Source organism: Cibotium barometz, chromosome 12 (assembly GCF_041138505.1).
Source record: "Cibotium barometz isolate CiBa-2024 chromosome 12, ASM4113850v1, whole genome shotgun sequence".
Taxonomy (NCBI): domain Eukaryota; kingdom Viridiplantae; phylum Streptophyta; class Polypodiopsida; order Cyatheales; family Cibotiaceae; genus Cibotium; species Cibotium barometz.
This window is the reverse complement of record NC_141057.1, coordinates 15,953,357-15,972,117: the sequence shown is the minus strand read 5'-3', so window position 1 is coordinate 15,972,117 and position 18,761 is coordinate 15,953,357. Positions and strand designations below refer to the sequence as shown.

The window sequence follows — 18,761 nt, the reverse complement described above, 5'->3', positions numbered from 1 at the left end:
CCAACCAAATCATCCACATTGTACTGCTCTTTCCTCTGGAACCATCAAAAAAACTGCAAGACCTCCAGCTTGCAATCTTCAGCAAAGAAAACAGACCTGCAGGTGACCTCTCCAGTGCAGTCTGCGCTCTCCTCTCTGGTGGTCTCTCTAGCCACACCCTCGATAAACCCCTTCTTAAAAAAAACTATCCCCTGTCTTTAACCCATCGTTGCCTCACTTTCTTTCAAAAAGTTTCGTTGCTTGACTCCTTTGTTCGCCCATGCTCTTTCCTTTCTCATTTTGCACCTGGGCATCTCCACTTGGCTGCCACACGTCACTTTTATCACCTTGGATCCACCATACACTACCGTATATACACTTTATCCACCTATACGTTGTTTTGGGATTGGGCTCGGGATTCTCCTCATAAAGGGGGCCTTACAAACATGAGTGAGCTTGACCCATACAAATGTAGAGTGAGGGTGGACTTTGATATCCAACACCCCTCTCAATGGACACCCCATACGACTAGGTATCCAACGCAATGCCGAGCTTCCACCGATGTCGATCAACCTAGTCCTTCGTTAAAGCTTTGGTGAACAATCCGTGCAATTCTTCGACGTATGGCAGTAGACAAGATGCACCTCTTGCTGGAAGATAAGCTCCCGCACAAAGTGGTAGTGAACCTCAGTGTGTTTGGTGTGAGGAGGAAAAACTGTTTTCTTTGCAATTGCCATGCAACTCTGATTGTCACAATGTAACACTATAGGTTGCTCCTGCTTTGCACTCATGTCCTCCAAAATCCATCTAAGCCATAAAGCTTCACAGGTAGCTAAACAAGCGGCCTTATACTCAACCTCTGTTGAAGAGAGGGCCACTGTTGGTTGCTTCTTGCTAATCCAAGAAATGGGTCTCGATGCAAACATAAAGCACCAACTTGTAGCTGAGCGTTTGGTATCAACAGCACCAACTCAGTCTGAATCACAAAACCCACTGAGAGTTTTTCTTGAAGAGTGTTCTGAAGTATAGGTGATGCCATATGGTAGTATCCCCTTCACATATTTTTGCACTCACATCCCCGCCTTCCAATGACTTTCTCGTGTGGTTAAATGTGCTTACAACGCGAACTGCCTCGGCGATGTTTGGCCTGGTATTGCACATAAAAATCAAGCTCCCCACCAAGTGCTTGTACATGGTCGCATCAATCAGTGGTGAACTATCCTCGGTAGATAGCTTTAACCTAACCTCCATTGGCGTTGCTGCCGGTTTACAGTCAATCATCCCAAATGCTGCCAAAATCTGAGTGTTGAGAGAAGAAGATTCTCCTTGGCTGTTGATGAATCTCTAGACCCAAGCAATAATGCAAGAGCCCCAGGTTTGTCATTTCGAACTCCTATTTAAGAGCTTTCTTTGTCAGCACAATCTTCGCACGATGACTACCTGTAATGATTAGGTCATCCACATAAACGACAATAATCATGCACTTCCCATCCTCATGAAACACATAAGTTTGAATCAGATGGACTCCGAATGACATTTATTCTCTTCAAGTAAGCATCAATCCGTTGGTACCACGCCCTTGGAGCTTGCTTAAGACTATACAAGGCCTTCTTCAACCTGCATACCTTGCTTTGTGAACCAAGGATCTCGAAACCTTGGGGTTGTTCAACGTACACCTCCTCCTCGAGGTTCCCATTTAGAAAGGTGGATTTCACATCCATCTGATACATGGGCCATTTGTCCCAAGCTGCCAAAGCTAAAACCGTGTGGATTGTTGTGGCAAAGGTCTTCTGGTAATCAAACACCCTTTATATCTATGCAAATCCTTTAGCCTTGTACTTCTCCAAAGTGCCGTTAGTTGTACTTGGCTTTGTACACTTGTTTTGTGCCTATGACTTTGCTTTTTGGGGGGCGATCAACTAGACACCAAGTGTTATTCCGCATGATGAAATCATACTCTGACTGCATGGCTTTCATCCAACGAGGATCCCCCTACCACCTGGGCCTCCTCAGAAGAAGTGGGCTCCACCACCTCTGATGTAAGGGCATAATTCACCAAGGTTGCTTGAGCCCTTCCCCAACACCCCTTTTGTTTGCTTACCATCACCAGTTTGTTCCAGCCTAGAGGGGTGGATAAGGAGGCACTAGAGCCCATCAGAGTGGATACAAGAGTCTATGCCGTAGTGCCCCCTCGTATAGCAGGCTATTGGAGTGACATCAGATCAGGCACGTGCACTCCAGACAGCTAGATGCCCTCGTCCCGTTGGATCCCGACCACCCTCAACTCATCAGCCCCGGATTCAGGAGATCTTGGCCTGCCTTTGAGTAACCTCATCCTCATAGCAGACTATCGACATGTCTAGTCTTCTTGTATCACCCATGATGGACATCTTGGATGGGCCCTTGCCTGACATACATTGGTTGATTGACTATTTTTATTCAGCTCTTCCACCCATCACTTATTGTACCCTATACCTGGCATAGTAGGATCTAGATTTTTCAAATTGTATAATCTCAGAGTCTGAGATCTTAGCTTTCAGTTTTTAGTTTTACTTTAGTGTTGTTTTCTCTTATTTCATCCATGCCAAGATTTCATGAACACTATGCACACATCATTTTGGTCTCATAGACCCTTTGGGTCTTTTGAAGACGTTAATATAACTTTCTTTCTTTCTCTCTCACCATGATCCCTTATTTGGATCTCCATCCACCGTAGCTGCTTACTCAAACTTGGGCCTTGAGATGACCTCATCATTACAAGTGATCATGAAGATAAGATCCAAGCCACAAAGGATACTTTACGACAAGAGTTTGAGATGCCAAATCCTGGACTTCAAAAGTCATCACTACTTTATCCACATGGAGATTTGGCTTTCATCTCGCATAAAAAATACCACCAGAGAGGTTTTGCATGCATTTAAGATGGCTGAAGGCAAGTTCATTTCATCACTAGGGTCAAGGACAGAAGCTTTCAGCCCTTATACTTCTTCATTGGTTGATAGCACCTTTTATAGGAAGTTGGTTGCCTCATTTACCTTTTTACCTAAAAAGTGACTTTGGGTATGTTCCTGGATTCATCTAGGTATATAATTCAGTCGTATTAGCGGACATGCAGATTTCACATTGTGAAGTTTTTGTCCGAGTTGCGGCCAGTTGATATTGTGCTTGTTCTTTCTATCTTTAGCGGTGCATTTACCCTATCAACTACTTATTTGCTATACTAATTCTTTCTATTTGCTACTTCCCTTAGTGCTAGGCTTCATTATGGCTGAGTCGACCCTGCATCTCCGGAGGTTTGACAGAAACTCAGTACGAATGGCTTTGTGTGAATATATGCTCTTATGTGTGTGTGGAGTGCGTGTGTGAGAGCATATCTTGATACAGAGTTTTTTTTTTTCCGGAAAAAAGATCCTTCTATTAGTTAATGAGAAAACGCCCATAAGGCTACAAAGCTCACCTCGCAAGGAGGGATAAAAAACACAGTGAACTCCTGAGCTCCACCCCCGTGGCTGGCCGCTCTCTGGGGGGGGCTACCTAGTAGTACATGTGGGAGGTGAGAAAAGCCAAACTAGAGGCCTGTAGTGCCAAGTGACATCCTCGCCCCTCGCGGTGAGGAAAGGGCCAGGCTGCCAAGTGCGGAGGAAAGCCTTGCGGCGCCCTCTCATGCGATCCGAGTCGCCCTGGAGTTTCCCCCAGTGACCTCTCAAGGTGTGAATGATGTCCACCCAGAGGGCCTGTATGACCTCCGCCGGTGGAGTCGCCTGGCGGTCAATGGCCTCCCTGCATCGGGCTCTCCAAATGTGCCAAGCCGTCATGCTGCTGATCAATTCCCATCTGTGCCTGACCCCCTCCTGAGGGGCTGCCGAAGAGAAGTCTGGCGTCGGAACCACCGCCATCGCCCTGTCAGAGACCTGGATGGTCGCACTGCCAAGGACGTCCTCATATCCAAGGGCCGGGCCGCTGTCCGTGGCCCAAGCCACCGCACCCCATGTCACCAGCATCTCACCTGGTGAGCCTGCAAAAACCATCCTGAGAGCGTGCTGCCAGACCTGCTGTGCCTGTGGGCAATCCCATAAGCAGTGCCGTTGCGACTCCTGTGCATGGCCGCACCGAGGGCAGGACGCTGGGTGACTGCCGAAAGCTAGCCAAGCCCCCACAGCCAGTCCTCTATGCGCTGTGAGCCAGAGAAACAGCGTCACCTTCCGGGGCCGGAAGCTGGCCCAAAGGCGCTGCCAGAAGTCCCTAAGAAAGGCAGGGGAGAGCCCCTGTCGCCGCCAATGCTTGGCCGCCGCCGGGGTGCTCGCTATCCTGTGTCTCTGAATCCTCCGCCCCAGCCTCGCTGTGTACTGAAAAAAGGGGATGCCTGGGCTGGTAGGGGCCAAATAGGGATCTCGCCAAAACCACTCACCTGGATCCCACTGAAGGCGAATAAGAGGCCTGCTATCCCAAGCCCATAATCTCCAAGAACAGTCCTCCCCTATCGAGGCCGGTGAGGGGTCTACATGCCACTGTCTCTGATGAAAGCCGACCACCCGCACCCTCTGAAGAATACATTCCTGGAGCCCATCCAAATCTAGTCGTGTCCTCTGAAGCTAGCCACCCTCTCCCACCTCGAAAGTGAGTGGGGCGACTCTCTCCGCTGTGCCGCAGACCGCTAGAAGGATCTCATGCCGAGTGAAGACACCCATCCACTGTGGAGGTGGAGGGTCCTATATTGGGGTCCGCCACTCCCGGGGGATGGCCGCCTCAATGTCCTGTCTCATCAACTCTCTGCCCCTCATCCCACTGAGTCTCCTCTCCTGAGCCTCTAGAGGCAGCTGCTGAAAACCTATCCAGTCGTCTAGGGACTGGGCTGGGCCAGAGCTCAGCGGGCCCCACGACACGTGAGACCGCGATCCAACCATATGGCCACTGGGGAGACGAATCAAGGGGTTCCAGATCAAAGGCTGCCTCAGGCGCTCCTCATCGGTGCCCGGGGGAGTCTGGAAGAGTGACGGCCTCAGATGCGCCCAGGCCCTCAGAAGGCTAGCTGCAAAACGCTCCTCGAAGCCAAGACCCACTCCTCTGGATCGCTGCTCTGTAAAGATCCACTTGATGCTGGGGGTCCAGGGGCCGCTAAGAGAAGGGGTGCAGCTGAGCATCCTGGAAACAAGAAACTCCTTCCACGGCTCAGCGCCTGGCAGGAGGCCACGAACTATCAACTTGCCAAGCAATGCTCGGCTTTGGCAAATAGGATCAACAATGCCCAGGCCGCCTCTCTCCCTCGGCTGAGTGATCACCGCCCATGCCACCTTGGCCCTGGCGGGCCGCCCGTCGCCACCGGACCAAAGAAAGTTCCTGATGAGCCTCTGCACCTGGCCAATGCACGCCCGAGAGAAGGCCCAGCAAGAAGTGATGTACCACATAGTAGCAAGCAGAACCTGGTTGGCCACAACTACTCGGCCAGCCAGAGATAAACGAGCGGTACTCCAATACAGAAGCTTCTTCCGAATGCTCAGAAGAAGGGGGGCTATCTGCTGCTCCGGAGATATGTCAATGCCCACATAGCATCCCAAATAACGCACTGTAGTGCCGGGGGGCAGCCACTGAAAACCGTCAACTGGCCTCCAGGTCGGGGGGGGCATAGAGCTGACCCACAACCCACACGACTTGTGCCAGTTGATCAAGGCGCCCGAAGCTCTGCAAAACCTGTCCATGGCTAAGGCGAAACGGCGGAGGTTCTCCTCACCTCCCTGAAGATAGACAGCAGTGTCATCCGCAAACTCCGAGTCTAGGAGCTCCTCCGAGGTGCGGATGGGAAGCTGGAGGCCCCGCAAACCTGTATCCTGTGCCGTCAAAAAAGTGCTCATGGCCTCCGCCACAAAAAGAAAAAGAAAGGGCGCCAAGGGGCACCCCTGCCGCACCGAGCGCGAGAGCTGGAACCTCTCTCCGCGCACGCCCTGTATCAGCACCTGGCTATGAGCCGATGTGTAGAGTGCAGAGACCCCACGGATCCACTGAGGGGGGAAGCCCATCCTCTCCATAGTGCCTTCCAAGAAGGCCCAGTCCACCCGATCATATGCCTTCTCGAAGTCGAGAAGGAGCACTGCCAGATCCTCCTGTCGAAATCTAGCCAGAGCCGTAGCCTCCTAGAAAGAGAAAATGTTATCCAGAATGCTCCTATCGTGGATGAAGCCTGTCTGCGTGGAGTGGATGATGTCCGGAAGGTGAGGCTGAAGCCGCCTGCTGATCGCCTTAGCTAGGACCTTGTAGGCCGTGCCTAGCAAGGTGATCGGTCTCCACTGTCTAATCTCCAGTCTGTCTCCTCCCTCTTTGGGGATCAAGTGGATCAACCCCTCTGCCATGCTGTCCGGCATGACTCCTGACTCCATAATCTCCTGGAATGCCAATCTGAAGCCCCTATGTAAGAGGCCCCAGTACCTCTGGAAGAAAGCCACCGAAAGACCGTCCTCTCCTGGGCATTTGCCCCGAGGTAATGCCTGAAGATCCTCCTCCAGTTCCGTATCCGAGAAGGGGGAGAGAAGGGAGTGCTGCAAATGGGCCGGCACAACCGGTCTCGTGAAGCTCCAGACTGCCTCCCGAGCCTCTCTCACCCTGTCATCTGCTGGCTCAGCAGAGAGAAGATCCCTGTAAAAATCTGTGGCTATAGCCCGAACCCTGGGGGGATCCACCACAACCTGGCCATCAGCCTGCCGAAGACGCCTGAGACCCTCTCGTCTGAAGCGAGGCCCTGTCGCCTCAAAGAAATCTCGAGTCACTCTGTCTCCAGCCTGTGTCCAAAAAGAAGCCTGAGCATGGAATCGGAACTCCACCCTCCTCTCCTCGATGGATCTGATCTCAGTGCGAGCTGACTCCATCTGCTCTGAGATCCAAGGGCTCGTCGGATCCCTCTCCTGGAGTCTCTGGAGGGACGCTAGACTCCTCCGTAGGCTCCTCTCCTGCTCTCTGAAGGCCTCCAGCCGGTCCAAGGCAGCCTGTCTGAGCATCTGGCTGATCTCCTGCAAGCCACTGGCAAGATCGATGGCTGCCGATCCTCTCCTGAACTGTAGCTCCTGCCAGACCTGCTCAACTCTGATCGCAATCTCGGGCTCCTCTATGAGACAATCTGGAATCCGGACGCTCTGGCCCTGCTCTCCTCTCGTGGGGTCCTCGATCTGGAGAAGCACTGGAAAGTGGTCTGAAAACGAGGAGCCTGCAAGTATGCCCACTGTGCCACCTCTATCACAGGCCCACTCAATGTAAAACCTGTCGATGCGGGAAAGGTTAACTCCTGTGGCCTGTCTATCCGAGCGCGAGAAAGAAAGACTCCCCTGCAACCTGCCAAACTCCGGGAGAGTCCACGGATCCTGGCCTCTCACCTGTAGCACTAGTTCCTCCCAGGCAGCGAGCTCCGGCCCATGAATGGTCTCCTGGCTGCCCCCCATCCTATCCTCTGCATCCTCCAGCATGTTGCAATCCCCTCCGAGGCACCAGTGGTCTGCCAAGGGGAGGGACTGCCGAATGGTGCTCCAGAACTCGGCTCTCCCGGTCGCCCCATTAGGGGCGTAGAAGTTGAGGAAGCCAATGCGGTCTTCCCCAACCCGAAGGATGATCCACTGCGCACGACCCTGGACCAGAATGCCAGAGTCCACAACCTCGGATAGAAGCTGCTCGCTGACTGAGATGCATACTCCACCCTGGTTTCCCTGGGAGCCATATGCCGGTGACCAAAAAGTGTGACTCCTGCCTGGCAAGATCTTCCCGCAGGTGCGGGTACGCCCGGCAGAAAGGTGGTGCTCCTGGATGAAAAGGATATCTATGGGTCCTCCAACGAGAGCCCTCTGGATCTGCTGGCGAAGTCTGCCCCGACCAATGTAGCAGCGATGTCCACCGAGACCCTGGATGTTCCATGAGAGGATCCTCATGGATGAGCTATGGCAAGTGAAGCAGCCTCCACTGGCTCACCCCTCTCAGCCGGCCCGGATGATCTGCCCTCCACTCTGTGAGTCTTGGGCGCCGGCTTGGAGGGAGAATAATCACTGTTTGTCCGGGTGCGGAGTCTCTCCAAAAAGAGGGTGACCTGTCTCTGTGTCCAGCCCCACTCCGCCTTCGCCCTGACCAGGGCATAGGCGTGAGACCAATCCTCTGCATATATGTATCTAAAGGTAGGCTGCACCCTCGGGGCGGCATGGAGGAGAATCAGAATCACCGCCTCAACTGAGGTGTGGACCGGATCCGCCCGCCAGTCTCCTATACCAAACAAGCTCATGCGGGCTGAGTGTAATCGGGTCTGCAATAGGTCCGTGAGCCCCAGGTCACTGAAGTGGTGAGAAAACTCCAGTATCTGATCACGCAAAACTTCCTCTACAGAGTTGTTATCCCATGCTGTGTCTGGGGCAACGCTGAGAGGAAAGGAGAAAGCCACCATGCTGCTCACCACTGAGGGAGAACGAGAGGGATGGCACACCACGCAAACTCGCAAGGGCGCGACCAGTGTCTCGAATGGGCCAGCGTCCAGCTGGAGGCACCTGAAAAAACCGTAATCCACTGGTAGCCCCATCACTGGCGGGGGCCCCCCAGGGGAGGCTGGAGAGAACTCTATGGCGGGCGAAGCAAGGATCGCCATCTCCACCGGCCCGGAGTGGCGGTGGAACAGCCGCTGGACTGAGCTCTGGCCTACCCAGCTGCGCTGCCCCGGGGCAGTGGGTGGTCTGGCGAAGTAACCTGGAGAGGCCGAGGGAGGGATGGGGGCTCGCGGCGAGGAGGGGGGAGAGCGAGGAGAGGATGGAGAGGCATCTGCCAGAGGATAGGTGTCAGGGGGGGCCGCCGGGGGAGGCGGGAGGGGGGGGGCTGGGGGGGGGAGAGGGGAGGGTGGAAGGAGTGCTCTCCGGGTGAGGGGAAGGGGAGCCGGGGGTCGAAGAGTGCGGCCCAGGATCCTCAGGAATCTGCTCCAAGGAGGGGGCGGGGCCCCCCGCGGGGGGAGGCGGGAGCGGGGTCTCCACGTGGGAGGCTCCACCAGCGGCCTCAACGGGCGCTGAGTCTGAATCCTCGTCCATCGGGGTGGGACCTGTAACTCGCAGCGGCGGTGCCCGGGGGACTAGGGCCTTTGACACACTTGTTGATACCATCAATGCATATTAAAACATTTAAACATAAAGCTGGACAAAACATCCACAAATGCTGAAAATGGAGCTTGCACGTGTGACACCGCATAGAGGCCGGAATGGGCCGACCCCCCCCTTGGAGTATTTTATTACCCAAGGAGAACAATATCATGTACAAGCTTTGAGGGCCTTACTCTCCCCACGGGAGATGCCGGATTATCCATATACAAATGCCATAACACAGCCCAACACAAGGCAACTGAGCTGGAACATAGGCTGTAGAAATGCCGAGCCAACAATATAATCCATATACCTCCGTGTGGGTACTGATTCTTCCCCAAAAACCATGGGTCTTCATGCAATAGAAAGGGTACAGCAAGTACAACTCTCCATTCAGCCGGTACAGCAGGTACAATGGCTGGTACAGCCGGTACAGTGGCTGGTACAGCAGGTACAGTAGCTGGTACAGTCGGTACGGTGGTTGGTACAGCTGGTACAGCAAGTACGGTGGCTGGTACAGCCGGTACGGTGGCTGGTACAGCAGGTACAGCAAGTACAGAAGTTGGTACAAGTACAATGGTGGTACAGCAAGTACAATGGCTGGTACAGCCAGTACGGTGGCTGGTACAGCAGGTACAGCAAGTACAGAAGTTGGTACAACAAGTACAATGGTGGTACAGCAAGTACAATGGCTGGTACAGCCGGTACGGTGGCTGGTACAGCAGGTACAGCAAGTACAAATGCTGGAACAACACATACAATGGCTAGAAATCATAATAAATGATTGAATACCCTTGCCTTCAGACTTTCTTCGCGATGGAAGCCTCCAAAACAGTCCCATACAGCCGGTATTCTTCATGGGCAGCCTTCAAGTGAGAGAGAAAGAGAGTAGCCATCATTAGGGAAGCCTTAAACGGTGGTAGAGGCTAGTCTGCAGCAAGAGAGCCTTCATTAATGAAGAGAGAGGGCTCCAATTTATAGATTTGGGCCTCCCATGAGCTAAAATGGCAAGAGAAGGCTACAATGACAAGTGGAGAGCCACACAATAGCTGAAGTGACAAGTGTGAGGCCACTTGTCTCATTTTGATCCATTTTCTAACAAGTGTCAGGCCACTTGTCTCACTTTGATCCACTTTCTTGCCACATGTCCCAATCTAAGAGATGGATTCTCCCATAATCTTTAGCTCTAAAAATATCCCAACTAGTAGACATTCTGTCATAGGCACTTTGCCAACTCTTGGTATCTGCTCAATTCCAGATGTAATGACGCGAACAGAATTTCCATCGGAGTCGGGCCAAAAATAGCAACTCTCCTAAATTTTAGGAGTGTGGTCCTTTGTATTCTAGGATAATCCCCCATTCCCAAAGCTTGTACTTTCCAAATATTTAAACATCGTGGAGTCCACCAGACCCCTTTCAGACTAGGAAATGTCCAGGCTGGTGACATCCTCCCCAACTTCTTAAAAGTTGTCCGCAACTTTAAGCTTCAAGCCATATATTCAAGATATAATCATGTCCCATCGATTGGGCGAGACGAGACAGTCTCAAAAATCCAATATAACTGAAGAATCCGTGTCCCAAAGAAATGGGCGAGACTAAATAAGTCTCCATAATACCAATATCAAAATCATGTCCCAAGATAAATGGGCGAGACAAAAAACAGTCCCATAAGTCCAGATATCATAATCCATGTCCCAAGTAAATGGGCGAGACAAATCAGTCCCATAAGTCCAGATATCATAATCCATGTCCCAAGTAAATGGGTGAGACAAAATAAGTCTCCTGCAAACAAGACATCGGTCCACATGACCCTTGGCATAGACATAAGTCACGTCATGTCCACTTTACCACTTGCACTCCGTGTTGGTACTCTGACCACACACCTTGGATGAGAGGTGGGCTTACAAGAGACACAATGAGCCGGAACAGCCGACTCCTCCCTTGAGTAAATTGTATTACTATTGGAGAAATTCAATACATAGCTTCACGGGCATCCATTGCCAAATCCTCCATGCCAATGCATATGAAATTCAGCATTTAGAAAACAATGGTATGTCGATGTAGATCACCAAGGAGCTGCCTTGACGCCCGGCCCGACTTCAGTGCCCATATTCTCTACCATTGGCTCTATGTTCTACCAAGCAAGGTAGCAACATCTTGAAGAGCACCTAGGTCAAGAGAAATACTACACAGGGCGGCTAAACAAGGAGTCCTGAAAACAATCACTCGCAGGCATAGATAACCTGGTGTTTCATACGCATTTCTGCTACACATAGTTTATAGGCATTTCGGCCACCAACTCACACTACCCTCTCAAGTGCCCATGTTCCCTTCCATCTGCTCTCTATTGTTCCACCCACACATGGTAGAAACAATCTTCAAGAGAGCACGTAGGACAAGAGAACACTACACAGGGTATGTGAATCGTGAGTTTCATAAGTCCAATGCATCCCAAATAAAGGGAGCCAAAAAGAATAATACATCCCAGTAAAAGGGAGCCATAAACATAATGCATAAACCTGAGGATGGATCCAAATTCCTAGAAAAGAAGTCCAGGAATCCATACACCTGTATACCATAATCCTTGTATACCATAACTCTTACCACATACTCCGTGCTAACCACACACCTTGGAGTAGAGGTGGACTTTATCCATAAAAGCATCATATCCATAAGATAACCAAAGATTTCTTCTCTATAAACTCGGACAGATTCGTCCATAGAAATTGCTTGTGAAGCCCAATATCTATATAAATCTCGTCCAAGAAAGAAATCTCCATAGATATATTCCATCCCAATAAAGGGAGCCATGAAAAGAATTCATCCCATTAAAGGGAGCCATAAACAATGTTTCCCTGAAACCATCTCAAGGCAAACAACAACACCTTTCTCCTTGCATAGCTATACAAGGGTTAGTGAACATCAAAAACACTTCATAGTAAATATAGCAAAAGCACCAACTTTGCAAACTCAAAGTATACTTAGCTGTTCTTTGCCAGGTTGGTCATGAAGCCAAAAGAAATATCTCGTCACCATATCCTTAAGATATCCTGAGATATATCTCCATATAGCTTGCCTGTAAGCTTGATAATATAATCCACAATATCCATATGGAAAGAGTGCTAAACGTGTGCACATAAAGCCAACTTCACACTTCCACGATAAAATTCTATGAATTCATAAATCCTTAGATCAACAAGCTGTCTACTGCTCATGCTCTTGCTTCATAAGCTATGAAGCGGCTGGCCATGCTTAACAGCAATGATGGTAAGTGTGGTCCCCACTTGAGATCTTTTCTCTTCCTTATTGATAGAAGGAAGCCTCCGCTTCCAAGAAAGCCTATGCTCTGATACCAATGTAACTCGCAGCGGCGGTGCCCGGGGGACTAGGGCCTTTGACACACTTGTTGATACCATCAATGCATATTAAAACATTTAAACATAAAGCTGGACAAAACATCCACAAATGCTGAAAATGGAGCTTGCACGTGTGACACCGCATAGAGGCCGGAATGGGCCGACCCCCCCCTTGGAGTATTTTATTACCCAAGGAGAACAATATCATGTACAAGCTTTGAGGGCCTTACTCTCCCCACGGGAGATGCCGGATTATCCATATACAAATGCCATAACACAGCCCAACACAAGGCAACTGAGCTGGAACATAGGCTGTAGAAATGCCGAGCCAACAATATAATCCATATACCTCCGTGTGGGTACTGATTCTTCCCCAAAAACCATGGGTCTTCATGCAATAGAAAGGGTACAGCAAGTACAACTCTCCATTCAGCCGGTACAGCAGGTACAATGGCTGGTACAGCCGGTACGGTGGCTGGTACAGCCGGTACGGTGGCTGGTACAGCAGGTACAGCAAGTACAGAAGTTGGTACAAGTACAATGGTGGTACAGCAAGTACAGAAGTTGGTACAAGTACAATGGTGGTACAGCCAGTACGGTGGCTGGTACAGCAGGTACAGCAAGTACAGAAGTTGGTACAACAAGTACAATGGTGGTACAGCAAGTACAATGGCTGGTACAGCCGGTACGGTGGCTGGTACAGCAGGTACAGCAAGTACAAATGCTGGTACAACACATACAATGGCTAGAAATCATAATAAATGATTGAATACCCTTGCCTTCAGACTTTCTTCGCGATGGAAGCCTCCAAAACAGTCCCATACAGCCGGTATTCTTCATGGGCAGCCTTCAAGTGAGAGAGAAAGAGAGTAGCCATCATTAGGGAAGCCTTAAACGGTGGTAGAGGCTAGTCTGCAGCAAGAGAGCCTTCATTAATGAAGAGAGAGGGCTCCAATTTATAGATTTGGGCCTCCCATGAGCTAAAATGGCAAGAGAAGGCTACAATGACAAGTGGAGAGCCACACAATAGCTGAAGTGACAAGTGTGAGGCCACTTGTCTCATTTTGATCCATTTTCTAACAAGTGTCAGGCCACTTGTCTCACTTTGATCCACTTTCTTGCCACATGTCCCAATCTAAGAGATGGATTCTCCCATAATCTTTAGCTCTAAAAATATCCCAACTAGTAGACATTCTGTCATAGGCACTTTGCCAACTCTTGGTATCTGCTCAATTCCAGATGTAATGACGCGAACAGAATTTCCATCGGAGTCGGGCCAAAAATAGCAACTCTCCTAAATTTTAGGAGTGTGGTCCTTTGTATTCTAGGATAATCCCCCATTCCCAAAGCTTGTACTTTCCAAATATTTAAACATCGTGGAGTCCACCAGACCCCTTTCAGACTAGGAAATGTCCAGGCTGGTGACATCCTCCCCAACTTCTTAAAAGTTGTCCGCAACTTTAAGCTTCAAGCCATATATTCAAGATATAATCATGTCCCATCGATTGGGCGAGACGAGACAGTCTCAAAAATCCAATATAACTGAAGAATCCGTGTCCCAAAGAAATGGGCGAGACTAAATAAGTCTCCATAATACCAATATCAAAATCATGTCCCAAGATAAATGGGCGAGACAAAAAACAGTCCCATAAGTCCAGATATCATAATCCATGTCCCAAGTAAATGGGCGAGACAAATCAGTCCCATAAGTCCAGATATCATAATCCATGTCCCAAGTAAATGGGTGAGACAAAATAAGTCTCCTGCAAACAAGACATCGGTCCACATGACCCTTGGCATAGACATAAGTCACGTCATGTCCACTTTACCACTTGCACTCCGTGTTGGTACTCTGACCACACACCTTGGATGAGAGGTGGGCTTACAAGAGACACAATGAGCCGGAACAGCCGACTCCTCCCTTGAGTAAATTGTATTACTATTGGAGAAATTCAATACATAGCTTCACGGGCATCCATTGCCAAATCCTCCATGCCAATGCATATGAAATTCAGCATTTAGAAAACAATGGTATGTCGATGTAGATCACCAAGGAGCTGCCTTGACGCCCGGCCCGACTTCAGTGCCCATATTCTCTACCATTGGCTCTATGTTCTACCAAGCAAGGTAGCAACATCTTGAAGAGCACCTAGGTCAAGAGAAATACTACACAGGGCGGCTAAACAAGGAGTCCTGAAAACAATCACTCGCAGGCATAGATAACCTGGTGTTTCATACGCATTTCTGCTACACATAGTTTATAGGCATTTCGGCCACCAACTCACACTACCCTCTCAAGTGCCCATGTTCCCTTCCATCTGCTCTCTATTGTTCCACCCACACATGGTAGAAACAATCTTCAAGAGAGCACGTAGGACAAGAGAACACTACACAGGGTATGTGAATCGTGAGTTTCATAAGTCCAATGCATCCCAAATAAAGGGAGCCAAAAAGAATAATACATCCCAGTAAAAGGGAGCCATAAACATAATGCATAAACCTGAGGATGGATCCAAATTCCTAGAAAAGAAGTCCAGGAATCCATACACCTGTATACCATAATCCTTGTATACCATAACTCTTACCACATACTCCGTGCTAACCACACACCTTGGAGTAGAGGTGGACTTTATCCATAAAAGCATCATATCCATAAGATAACCAAAGATTTCTTCTCTATAAACTCGGACAGATTCGTCCATAGAAATTGCTTGTGAAGCCCAATATCTATATAAATCTCGTCCAAGAAAGAAATCTCCATAGATATATTCCATCCCAATAAAGGGAGCCATGAAAAGAATTCATCCCATTAAAGGGAGCCATAAACAATGTTTCCCTGAAACCATCTCAAGGCAAACAACAACACCTTTCTCCTTGCATAGCTATACAAGGGTTAGTGAACATCAAAAACACTTCATAGTAAATATAGCAAAAGCACCAACTTTGCAAACTCAAAGTATACTTAGCTGTTCTTTGCCAGGTTGGTCATGAAGCCAAAAGAAATATCTCGTCACCATATCCTTAAGATATCCTGAGATATATCTCCATATAGCTTGCCTGTAAGCTTGATAATATAATCCACAATATCCATATGGAAAGAGTGCTAAACGTGTGCACATAAAGCCAACTTCACACTTCCACGATAAAATTCTATGAATTCATAAATCCTTAGATCAACAAGCTGTCTACTGCTCATGCTCTTGCTTCATAAGCTATGAAGCGGCTGGCCATGCTTAACAGCAATGATGGTAAGTGTGGTCCCCACTTGAGATCTTTTCTCTTCCTTATTGATAGAAGGAAGCCTCCGCTTCCAAGAAAGCCTATGCTCTGATACCAATGTAACTCGCAGCGGCGGTGCCCGGGGGACTAGGGCCTTTGACACACTTGTTGATACCATCAATGCATATTAAAACATTTAAACATAAAGCTGGACAAAACATCCACAAATGCTGAAAATGGAGCTTGCACGTGTGACACCGCATAGAGGCCGGAATGGGCCGACCCCCCCCTTGGAGTATTTTATTACCCAAGGAGAACAATATCATGTACAAGCTTTGAGGGCCTTACTCTCCCCACGGGAGATGCCGGATTATCCATATACAAATGCCATAACACAGCCCAACACAAGGCAACTGAGCTGGAACATAGGCTGTAGAAATGCCGAGCCAACAATATAATCCATATACCTCCGTGTGGGTACTGATTCTTCCCCAAAAACCATGGGTCTTCATGCAATAGAAAGGGTACAGCAAGTACAACTCTCCATTCAGCCGGTACAGCAGGTACAATGGCTGGTACAGCCGGTACGGTGGCTGGTACAGCCGGTACGGTGGCTGGTACAGCAGGTACAGCAAGTACAGAAGTTGGTACAAGTACAATGGTGGTACAGCAAGTACAATGGCTGGTACAGCAGGTACAGCAAGTACAGAAGTTGGTACAAGTACAATGGTGGTACAGCCAGTACGGTGGCTGGTACAGCAGGTACAGCAAGTACAGAAGTTGGTACAACAAGTACAATGGTGGTACAGCAAGTACAATGGCTGGTACAGCCGGTACGGTGGCTGGTACAGCAGGTACAGCAAGTACAAATGCTGGTACAACACATACAATGGCTAGAAATCATAATAAATGATTGAATACCCTTGCCTTCAGACTTTCTTCGCGATGGAAGCCTCCAAAACAGTCCCATACAGCCGGTATTCTTCATGGGCAGCCTTCAAGTGAGAGAGAAAGAGAGTAGCCATCATTAGGGAAGCCTTAAACGGTGGTAGAGGCTAGTCTGCAGCAAGAGAGCCTTCATTAATGAAGAGAGAGGGCTCCAATTTATAGATTTGGGCCTCCCATGAGCTAAAATGGCAAGAGAAGGCTACAATGACAAGTGGAGAGCCACACAATAGCTGAAGTGACAAGTGTGAGGCCACTTGTCTCATTTTGATCCATTTTCTAACAAGTGTCAGGCCACTTGTCTCACTTTGATCCACTTTCTTGCCACATGTCCCAATCTAAGAGATGGATTCTCCCATAATCTTTAGCTCTAAAAATATCCCAACTAGTAGACATTCTGTCATAGGCACTTTGCCAACTCTTGGTATCTGCTCAATTCCAGATGTAATGACGCGAACAGAATTTCCATCGGAGTCGGGCCAAAAATAGCAACTCTCCTAAATTTTAGGAGTGTGGTCCTTTGTATTCTAGGATAATCCCCCATTCCCAAAGCTTGTACTTTCCAAATATTTAAACATCGTGGAGTCCACCAGACCCCTTTCAGACTAGGAAATGTCCAGGCTGGTGACAGGACCTGCTGGCCGCCTATCCCTGACAGGAGCATAAGTGCGGGTAGGTGCCTGTACGCCAACCGGAGTCGCCTGTCCGCCAGCCTGTGCTGCCTGTTGGCGTCTGCGACGGACCCTGCGGGCCGGGCGTTTCCGCCGGCGAACCTCCTGCCACCCGCCAGCCTCCTGGGACTGCGCGGCATCCTCCGCCGGGGCCTGCTCGTCAGATGATGGCGCCTGCTGTGGCGAGCCAGGGATGTCCGGTCTCTGAGGTGGATGGCCACCCCTCGGGTCTCCTGCAGGGGGTCCAGAGGCGGCATAGCGTGAAGGATGAGCCCCCTTGCGGGGACAGGCGCGTGCGAGATGGCCCATCTCCCGACATGCGTAGCACTGGCCGGGGAGGCCCGAATACTCCACGCGCTGTATATCATGTCCTCCAGAAAGACAAGGGAGAAGGATCGTCTTCGGGAGGGACTCCGGTGACGGAACCACAACCCGAATGGCCGGGAGTCCTGCTGCCCGAGCAATCACTGAAGCCGCTGTCTGAGGCGTCTCCACCACCTGCCCGAACGCCTTGCCAATGGATGACAAGAGGGGCAAGTACTCCCTACGGAGTCCAGGAAAGCAGATAGTGACGGGGAAACCTGTCGCGCCTGCTAGCGGGTCAGAAGCGGGGTCGAAACCATGAGTCCATCGCGCCAGGAACGCCCGAGATGAGCGGAGGGCAATGGGGCTCCGAGCCAGCACCATCTGAGCTGCCTGTGGGGACTCGAAATCCACCTGGTAGTAGCCACGTCCCAAAAAATCTACGCTGACGATCTTGGCGGGCACGCCAACAAGGCTGCCTTGCAGAAGGTCGCGAAGCTCTCTCCGCATCGGACGGCTACCCACTATCTTGCAGACCAAGGAGGAGGCCTCGAGAGCGGAAACTGTGGAAACAAACAACTGAAGATCTTCAGCTGTGAACTCCAGACGGAGACCGGAATCGGCAGGGTTAGTCGGAGCGGCTTCCATGGAGTCCTCCAGAGGGAAAAGGCCAGAAACCGGGGTCACCAACGGGAGGGACACAGCCCTGCGAGGAAAAAAGAGGCGGAGGGCTACAGGATAGCGGGGGCGGGGGGGGGAGCTGAGGCGGGGAGGAGTTAGCGGTGGGCGGAGGGGCGAGACGAAAGGGAGGAGAGAGAAGGCGGAGGGGGGAGAGGTGGCGGGGGAGAGAAGAGAGGCGGGGTAGAAGGAGGCGAAGGGGATAGAGAGGCGGAGGAAAAGATGACGGGGGAAGGAAGCAAGCGGCGGGGGGAATGGCGGGGAAGGCAGCGTGGAAGGTGGCGAGGGAAGAGAAGGCGGGGGGGGGGGAGAAGGCGGAAACGAGGAGGGAGGCAGGGGAGCGAAGGCGGGGGAGGACGCTAGGCAGAAGGCGGGGGAGAGATGGCGAAGAGGGGCGCAATGAAGGAGGCGGGGGAGAGGACGGCGGAGAAAGCGATGGACTGGCGGGGGGGAGAGGGGGGCGCGATGGCGAGAAGCAGCGGGGGGGGGGGGGGGGGGGAGAAGCGGAGCTCGCAGGCCCTTGATAC

At 50.6% G+C, this 18,761-nt stretch overlaps 2 protein-coding genes across 4 annotated transcripts in view; one reads left to right on the top strand and one right to left on the bottom strand.

The window, feature by feature from the left end:
* LOC147633124 (DUF21 domain-containing protein At4g14240-like) overlaps positions 1–18,761 on the top strand; it is a 164,159-nt gene that overhangs the window by 140,680 nt on the left and 4,718 nt on the right. The gene's annotated exons all lie outside the window — the stretch shown is intronic.
* LOC147633125 (uncharacterized) lies at positions 8,410–17,976 on the bottom strand. Its single transcript, XM_086805804.1, has 2 exons — positions 17,217–17,976; positions 8,410–9,025 (listed from the first exon to the last, which is right to left on the bottom strand). Exons 1-2 carry the CDS (start codon positions 17,938–17,940, stop codon positions 8,772–8,774), a joined length of 978 nt encoding a protein of 325 aa, XP_086661930.1. The 5' UTR covers positions 17,941–17,976; the 3' UTR covers positions 8,410–8,771.

Excerpts from the sequence above, each read along its gene's own strand:
- LOC147633125 (XM_086805804.1), bottom strand. The coding sequence starts at position 17,940 with ATGGTGCTGGCTCGGAGCCCCATTGCCCTCCGCTCATCTCGGGCGTTC. Across the intron at positions 9,026-17,216 it reads CAGGGATAGGCGGCCAGCAG|GTCCCACCCCGATGGACGAG; the intron begins GTCCTGTCACCA and ends TGCGAGTTACAG.